The sequence below is a fragment of the Syngnathus scovelli genome, chromosome 10, assembly GCF_024217435.2.
Source record: "Syngnathus scovelli strain Florida chromosome 10, RoL_Ssco_1.2, whole genome shotgun sequence".
Classification (NCBI taxonomy): domain Eukaryota; kingdom Metazoa; phylum Chordata; class Actinopteri; order Syngnathiformes; family Syngnathidae; genus Syngnathus; species Syngnathus scovelli.
The window spans coordinates 6,997,873-7,007,004 of record NC_090856.1 but is presented as its reverse complement, the minus strand read 5'-3'; the positions used below and the strand labels follow the sequence as shown (position 1 = coordinate 7,007,004).

The 9,132-nt window shown below is 39.6% G+C and overlaps 1 protein-coding gene across 3 annotated transcripts in view; it reads right to left on the bottom strand.

The window, feature by feature from the left end:
• Window positions 1-212: 212 nt before the first annotated feature.
• Window positions 213-9,132, bottom strand: part of pex5la (peroxisomal biogenesis factor 5-like a) — a 46,510-nt gene continuing 37,590 nt past the window's right edge. For all 3 annotated transcript variants that reach the window (XM_049721650.2, XM_049721659.2, XM_049721669.2), the window contains 6 exons: window positions 8,958-9,101; window positions 7,599-7,669; window positions 6,642-6,860; window positions 5,849-6,014; window positions 4,403-4,560; window positions 213-4,124 (listed from right to left, as the gene is read on the bottom strand). In XM_049721650.2, the coding sequence (XP_049577607.1) occupies window positions 3,923-4,124; window positions 4,403-4,560; window positions 5,849-6,014; window positions 6,642-6,860; window positions 7,599-7,669; window positions 8,958-9,101 (960 nt within the window). In that variant the 3' untranslated portion in view covers window positions 213-3,922. The remainder of the gene's footprint in view (window positions 4,125-4,402; window positions 4,561-5,848; window positions 6,015-6,641; window positions 6,861-7,598; window positions 7,670-8,957; window positions 9,102-9,132) is intronic.

Below are 9,132 nucleotides of genomic sequence, written 5' to 3'. Positions count from 1 at the left end.
CGTATGTGAATAGTCATGCCAATATGTTCATTGGCACTATTTACTTACGATGTTTGGGTAATTTAATAAACAACACTTTGTCCACTCTTGTCCTTTGTTGGCCAGTGTTTGACATAAATTTGCATGAAAACAAGTGAGTTGAATATTGATCAACTCTCACCCCAATCGCTTATTTGCAATTTTTTCTTCAAGAACACAAAGGCACATCCGTATGGAATTTGTATCACAACAGTTTATTTTGAAAAGATTACTTTCATAATGTTCATTTTAAAGGTTCTAATGCGGTCATTGTGATTATACAGGGAGAGTAATATGCATTACAGTGTTGAACTAAATGGATTGTTTAAAGCGTATTATTGATTAAAGCGTATCATTTCAATGTCCTTCATACATGTCAGATGCATAGCTCAACAAAATACAAAAATGACTTTTGTACACTTCAGTGAAGTAAAAAATACCGATAAGTCTTACAAACCCCAACCATTTATACCTTTGACAAAAACTTAGAAGAACTTGAAAGATGTTGAGGCACATTTATAGTTTTATTTTGATAATCATAAGGCAAGATAATGATTATTGAATTAAATCTAGCCCAATAATTTGGTGACTAATTCATCACATGGGTAAATGGGTCAGTGAGATAAAATGGTTGTGAAATTGAATCAATTTTGCAACAATATCAAATTGCACATCTAATGGTAATGAAAGGAGGACAAAAAAAATAAAGGATTTGGATTCATACCCAAATGAAATATTTGGGCCAAATTGCAAGAGTTTACTTATTAATTAATAATCATGAATAATTTCAAGGATTAAAACATATTTGAGGAGATACTATGTCGCTCTAATGGTTGGGGTTCGTAAAAAACTACCAGTAGTCAAGTCATACGGTAATTCTAAAATTCCCTAACAACACATCTGTGATGTAATAACATACTAGTGAGCTTCATAGTGTTTTGTTTTGTTCACTAGCTGTTTCATTCTAACCAAAGCATTTTACAGTATATAGATGTATGTATATGCACTTTTTTGTCAAGGGTGCAGTTTTTAAATTGCAAACATATCTCAATGAAATGTCATATATGCTGTTACTCGGACTAAAAGAAAGCAGTTCCACGTTGCCCATGCATACAAACTCAATGTAAAAGAATCCGGCATGCGCTCAAGCTCGTTTTGTTTCTCAGGAGCATGCTTTATGATAATTCACCTGAGAGGCTTCAACGAGTCGCTTCTACCGACACTCAATGCAATACAGTATGCCATCGAAGGTTTCTTTAAAAAAATAATTTCTTCATTTCAAGCAAAAACAGTAGAGGCCTGCAAACCTCTATCAGAAAACTAGATTTAGGATTTTGTACATTTGGAAACCGACATCATTGTTTTAGTTTTGATACACAGTTGCATGAACAGGTGGTGTTTCTAAATGACTACTGTCTATTGAAGAAAAAAAAGTTATTTGGAGGCTTGTACCGGTCCTGCTTTGTCCAACAAGCCTGGCGGTCGTGTGGGCACCTGGCAATGTCAGCATTTAGGACAGTGTGGAGGAGGCCAGTGAAAACAAACAGATCTGGTGGCCAGCTGTGACGCAGAGGCACAAAAGACTCATCCAAAGCCATTCTGCCATGTGGCCTCATTTAAGTGTAACATTGAAGTAACAAGGACAGTGGGTGGAAAAAAAACATGACAAAATATTTTTGGGGGATCATAAAACCCTCTCTGGTGGTCTCGCCTGACCATCATTTTTTTTTCTTCACACACAAACTACTTTCCGCACCTGACTTGTTTTGGCTGTATATGCTGTAGCAGCATGCACAGAATATATGGCGTGTCCTCAAGTTAGTAAAGTCAGAATTGAAATACTTTAAAATAGTTTTATTAAAACCACCTCAGCACTAATAAATAAATAGATAAATAAATAAATAAATAACATTGGCAATTACACGAAAGCCCACGGCATCATGGGAAAAATATGTTGCAATATGGGGAAAAAAGTTTTAGCTTTTAGTCTATGTTATACCAATACGCTTGAATGGCTTTATCAAATACGTTCAGAGAACTTTATCAATCTACTCCAATGACTTTATCTGTATGTTCAAAAGACTATTATTACGTACGTTCAAACGCAGCTGCACAACAAAACTAGTTTAAGTGAATTTGCAGGATGTAGAAAAAATGTTCACTCAACATTGGCAGTGAGGGCTGGCGTCGCTGCATCAAAAAAAAGTAAAGTTAAACATTTTAAGAAGCAAAACAGATATTTAGGTTTTAATTTTTAGTTCAATGTTGAGCAAAGAAGCTGGTGCGAGCAAAAAAAAACAAAACACAGGCGTCACTTTTTACTGCCATGAAAGTTAACTGATGTTATTATTACAATGTTATTAGTGAAATTTCCTGTTCTTTGACAAAAGGTAGCCCGCATGATTTCAAACAGAAAATCAGCAGTACGGTTGTGACGTAATTCTGATATTTTTGGTGCAAACAAGGACAAAGATGACACTGCCATGTAACACAACGTGGCACTACAAAATAAATTGTGTTGCGTTTATCTTCCGATTTGGGTTTATCTCCTGTCGTTGTCTCGCACCGATTTCCTAATGAAATCCTTGTCCTTATTCAACCCACGACCACACTGCTGTATGATTGGAAAGAATAATAACTGGGCTCTGGCTTCCCCTGATACTAGCATTCTTAGCATTTTTCTAAGGTCTGATAAACATGAAATATGACCTTTTGCATAGAATCAGACGTCCACATCTTCAGCTTGGCAGGGTCGCTGCCACGCCTGTTAAATAGCCAAGTGTTGGGCTAAACGTAAAGGAAGGCAGATGGAAGGTTATTATTTAGTCCATTTGATTGAAAATAAAAGTCACAGAGTGACTTTCAAACAATAGTGCTGCAGAGGACATGGAATGTCGGGTATATGACTTTTCTGGATTCATAACCATGCTATTTTTTTTAACTAAAATGATTCCCACCAAGCAGTTCCACCTCCAAACCTAAACCTGAACTGCACTGCTTGGAAAGGTTGGATGATGCCTGAAGATAAAGACAAAGTTTAAAGGTTTAGAAGCTGAAACACAGAATTTTTTTTCCTCCAAATTTGATGCTCAGCAGAAAAGTTCTTAGGATCATCATTACATTAAATTGAGCAAAGATTAAAAAAAAAAAAAAAAAAAAGTTTCAGGCAAATGAGAAAGACAGAATCCAAGTCAGAAGATAGCAATAAATCAAAGAAAGTGAAACTGGTCTGGTAATATAATATATAGGATCCAATGGCTTAGTGTTTTTGTGTTGCCATAAAAATAGTATCAATAAATCTTGTCGGCATGCTTTTGAGTAAGGCTTAACACAACCTGGCTTGCACATTCCACTTGGACTGAGGAGGTTACCGGTTTGTCTCAAGTGCAAAAAGGGAAACATTTTGAAAAGTCATGCGGGAGCATTATTCCAAGCCGGCAAGAGAAATGTGAACTTCAGGATATATGGTGCAGTTGTTTTCATTTGCTCACTGAATCCACCCGTGAGTCTTTCTGAGCGAAAGCTTTGTTTTCCCAAAATCTCGTCAGTTGTGTGCAAACAGCAAACTGTACATGACGTTCCTTCTGTGAGATCACTCCCGGTTCAGCTCTGTTCCAATGACTGAGCCCGTTTTTAATTGACAAAATTCTCTAAGGCATTGCTCGTACAATCTTCGCCCACCCTTGTGCTCTTCGGGGTGCTGTGCAAATCCGTCACAAAGCAGTCACTTGGAAGAACCTGTCCTCAGAACAGCTCCAAGTTAATTGGGGTGGACGACGTGCATAAAAAGAAACGGAAAATCTCCAGCCTTACATCTGATGCATTCTGATGTGTCCGCTTTGGGCTTTGAGCTACTGGCTAGACGAAAGAGGAGGAACTGCAGTTGTCACTACCTTACTATTCCTCATATGTCTAAGTTAAAGGCTTTCATGAGAAGATCCAGGTCACCGATGTTTGCAGCCTGGAAGAGTTCAGGCTGGTCCATCATGGACAAAGCTATCCTGAGAGCGGCCCAGATGTTTCCGGACATGACCTGGTGGGACTGCTGTCGACTCTGGCTTTTCCGTTGAAGGCTGAGGGCCGTCAGGAAGTTGCTGGCCGCTTCTCTGGGGAAATAAATGCATTCACTCTAGTTTAATTGGGCTGTCTCAACATGATGACGTTTGATTCTCCAAGCCATAACGTGGTCAATATTATCTGCGTCTATGTTTTTATTGTTCTGTTGGGCTGGACCTTCAGTGTGGTCACTCCTGAGTCTGTGTTGTGTTTTTAATAACGATCTGAACATATAGTCGATGAGTGTGGTCATATTTGATTACTTCTATAGAAGTTGTCTCATTTGAACTCCCCCCAACCCCCCGAAATAGTAATTGCACTCACTCACCTGTGTGCTCCGAGGTTAATGCAGCTGATTCCCAGGTTATAGCGAGACCTGATAAATCCTGGCTGCAGCTCCAAAGCTCTTGTATACGCCTCCACCGCCTCCTCGCTTCGGTCTCCATTTGCCAGAGTGGCCCCTAGCCGGTTCCACAGCAAGTAATCCTGGGTCAAATAAAAATCTTTTAAGCTCTTAGAACTGAATTATCTGCTTTGCAACAAAATAAGTGGCCTGTTTTTTTGCGATGAAAAAGTGACAAAATGTGAACTTCAGCTCCTGGCTCAACTAACAAGGGTAATTTAAGGAGAGCTCAGTTACATCACTCAGGGTGTCCTTGTGCTTGTTTGCCACCTGGAGGCACGCACACACACACACGCACACACACACATGTATGCATGCAGAGGTCATGGTCAACGGCAGTACAGGGGCCCTTTATCTAAGGTTGAGCCTTGCAGTGGGGATATAATTATCTTCCTTTGTGTTCAGTTAGTTTTGCAGCAGGGGGGCAGATATTACCAAGTCAAATTTGGGAGGTTGGATTTAACGGTGAGTAATGTTCATGCCGACCTGGGACATGGTAGGGGAGGACAGATGCTCATTTGCATCAAGGGGATACAGAGACATCGATAAAGTTTGCGAATCGTCACACACATTGATGTTTTTGTCTCTGTTTTAGTATGTGAATGAGAGATGAACACTTTGTGTCACATGCTGTAAGAATTATGCTGATTTAATGCTTTGATGACATCTTCACCTTTGTGTGAACATGACATTTTACCTTTGCATGTGTATGTGTACAAAAGTGAGAGAGGAGTTCTCTCTATAGATGCTTCTGTGCAAATCATTTTCTTTTGTAGTTTGAAGGTCAGCTTTTCAAATATCTGCTTCCATGTTTGCGAGAGTCTCTCTGAAAATGTTCACTTTCTAAATGGAAATACTCAGCTTCTTTCCGTCTAATCTCTGGCATCATCTTGATGCCCTGATATTCTAACAACATTTGAAAACAAAACAAAAAATGTGTGACTGTAGAGGGGGTGCTTTGAATACATTGTTGACTACCGTATTTTCCACACTATAAGGCGCACCGTATTATAAGGCGCACCTTCAATGAATGGCCCATTTTAAAACTTTGTCCATATATAAGATATATACATTTGACGTGCAGGCCGGACTTTGGACACGCCTGCTGTAGTGGCTCAATATTGATCCACATATAAGGCGCACCTGATTATAAGGCGCACCGTCGACTTTCTACAATATTGAAGGTTTTTAGGTGCGCCTTAAAGTGCAAAAAATACGGTAATACTAAACCTTACAAATAAATTCCAATAATGTATTCTGAGTGGAGACATTGAATTTAACATAAAAAGCCAAATATGGGCTAGAGTAGCACCTATCTAAAGTCACATTTCTGTCTTTCCTCAAGTGACTGAGTTTGTGTAGCGGCAATACCTCAGGCCGCACTGACAAGGCCCTGTTGAAAGCATCCACCGCCTTGTTGAACTCGCTGCTGAGGTTGTAAAGCACCCCGAGGCCCGTCTGCAAGTCCGGGTCAACGGTGTCCGAGTTGTGCTGGACTGCCTCCAAGAAGAGTTCCTTGACCTCGGGTAGCACGGAGCTGTGGTCATGTTTACATCAGCGTTAGGGCGGCAGTGACAGTGTTGTTGGAAGAAAACAAATAATCCCTTCTTGTCATTGAAGGTCATTTTTTTTCCCAGATGAGGTCGGGCATTACAAATGCTTGGGAGATGGAGTGGATAATTGCCAAGAGCGGTTAACCAGCAGGGTTAAAGGAGAAAGATGGAGTGAGCAGAAGAAAAAAGAGAATAGGGAAGATTCCACATGGATTAGCGGGAACATCACAGTAATTGGGAGGTACCTGTATCTCTTCACTTTGACTAGATGATTAATGATTTGATAGAGTGTTTCTTTTCCTCGGGAGAAGAATTAAGCCTTTTTTTATCTGATGTTCAAAGCTTAAAACCTTCATTTTAAAAGCTTACGATAGAAGCGTCTCCCCCTAAAGCAGGGATTGAGAGTGGTCTGGCGAAGAGGGCACACTTGTCAAGATAGTGAAAGAATGCCAGCACCAGCCCTGGCTCACAGAGCTGGCGAGTTCTAGTGCTTTGAAGCACTTAATGAATGTCAGAGTAAAATAAATGAGCTTGTAGAACACGTGATAAAAAAAAAAACATTAAAAAGTGAACCTACACTCCAAAACATAACAGCCCATCATTTTGTTTACCTTTCATGCCTGCCAACGTTGGGCGCATGGGACATCCTGCGCTGGGAGTTTGGGGATCCCGCAAGTTGGTTTTTGCCTTTCAGGAGGTGTTTGTATTTCGGATTGTGCCGCAGCCAGCGGAGCAAAGCCTCGCAGGCTTCGTAACGCATACCCGTGTTGGTCAGACTCACCGCCAAGGCCATGAGGGCCGTGAGATTGTTGGGGTGGAGCTCCAAACACCTGAATGAAGACAGGAAGCGGGTGAAATTGCATGCGTAGATCTATTTTTGGATTAGCGTGCATAGAAAGTGTTGTTGTTTGTGACAGAGTAAAACAGATAAAGCAGAGTTGTTTTGGATGTACGTCATGGATTAGTTTAGAATAAGAGAGAAGCCAAAACTAAGATTTAGCAAGATAAACTCATGTGCCAGTCTTAATCTCTGTTAATCTCATAGTAAATTATTTCCCCCCAGTGTGTTAAAGGTGAGGGTTACATAAAATTGAAGTCAGAACACTCAAATCCCCTTGCACACAAATTATCTTTTTTTTTTAATAATAAGTACAGAAACAAATTTAATTGCTTTGAAGTAAATTTAAAAATGTACAAACAGAATAATTATTTTATGTGTAGCATCCAAAGTGCTGCCAGTGGGGGCTCCAACAGGACTAAAGCCAGGTAAAATATCTAATCTGACTTCATACCAAAATATTGCGCAGACAGATGGCAGTTGTTATGTAACAACACAATGTGGACTGAAGCGACTCATATTTGACTAATAACTGTCTGCGAGATTAAGTGCAAAAACAGTCTCTTGAGTAATCACGTTTACTTGGGAAAGTAAAATTTTTTTGGTGTTCGATTGCAAAGAAAAGTTTACACTGAATGAAATATTTGAACTGTGTTGCTAATTTTACTTCGACACTATTAACAGATGCATCGTTTATTTTATTTCTTTCTTTATTTGTTTATTTATTTACCTCTGTAGAGAGACAATCGCTGCCTGCTCATTCTCATTTTCGGCCTGAGTGGTCCCGAGCACTTGCCAAGCCTGCAGAGAAGCAATAAGGAGAGAATATAATAATGAGGAGAACCCTAAAGTCTACCAATACTTTGTCATTCTGCCCCAAAAACCTTGATTATAGATACAAACTTTGAATATGTGCTATACAGTATTCAGTAAGTTTCCCAAATAAACACTAGAGGGCAGACTGATTAATTTTAAATCCATAAAGTGAGATTATAAAATTCTCTCTGTAAAACCTCATGTTATAACCAGTTAATACTAAAACTAATCTCTGCGCATGTCTTTTTTTTTTTTTTTTTTGGTCCTGCTGTCTTAAATAAGGAGAGAAATAATTTCTCAGAGGTTTTAGGAGTGAGGCAACGAGCGACTAAGCACCCCAGGTGGAATTTTGGAATCGTATTAGTTCCATACACAGAGGGATTATCCTTCCTCTGTAAAAATTGGCACATTTCTGTATATTCTTGGGGATACCAAAAGGGCTTTATGCAAAGGCTTTGCTCTTTCAACCTGCAAAGAGGTCACTCCTAACTGTATGAAAAGATGAAGGCGAATAAAATGAAATGACCAAAGATTTTCCTCACTGGTCAAATGGAAATTGTCAGTACAGGCAAGTACCCGTATTTTCTGGACTATAAGGCGCACCGGACTATAAGGCGCACCTTCAATGAAGGGCCCGTTTTAAAACTTTGTCCTTATATAAGGCGCACCGGACTATAAGGCGCACCATTAATGCATCATGTAAGATTTTTAATCCAAATCAAATCATTCTCCATTTTATCTTTTTTATTTCAACTTCAGACTTAACAAATTACTTTATAATCACAAAATAATGACCCATAGTCTAGATTCATGATTCATAGACTTCAGTGGGCCACTTATGATTGATTTCATGACATAATAGTTCAGGCCAGTTTAAATTTAGGAATTTGGTCCATATATAAGGCGCACCGGACTATAAGGCGCAGTCGGCTTTTGAGAAAATTTTAAGTTTTTTTTTGGTGCGCCTTATAGTCCAGAAAATATGGTAGGCCTTTTTGTTACAGTAAACAATTCAAGAAGGTGGAGGAAATTCTAGGCAATCAGCGTTCAAGCCCGTGTCCTCTGAGAACAAAATCTGCCTCGCACAGCTGGTTGCCACTGAGGCATTTTTGTCTTTATGGTTTCTCTCAGCACGAGTCGGAGCTTTTTGTTCGCACTTGCCACAGTCCAGTTGACCTGTGCAATCATCATTGTAAAGCATAAATATGATAGATTATTTCATTATTTCTCAAAATCGTTCAGCCTCAATGCGTGTTTTCATGACTGCATTCACCTCGGAATCGTGAGGGTCTTGCAAGACAGCTGCTTCCAGCATAAGCACCGCATTTGGCAAGTCTCCTTCTCGAGACTTCTTCAACCCCTCATCAAACGCATTAGGCAAGTCCTTATAAGGATTATCCGTGTGGAAGTAGTAACCCTGTCAGCAAAAACAACAACAACAAAAAAAA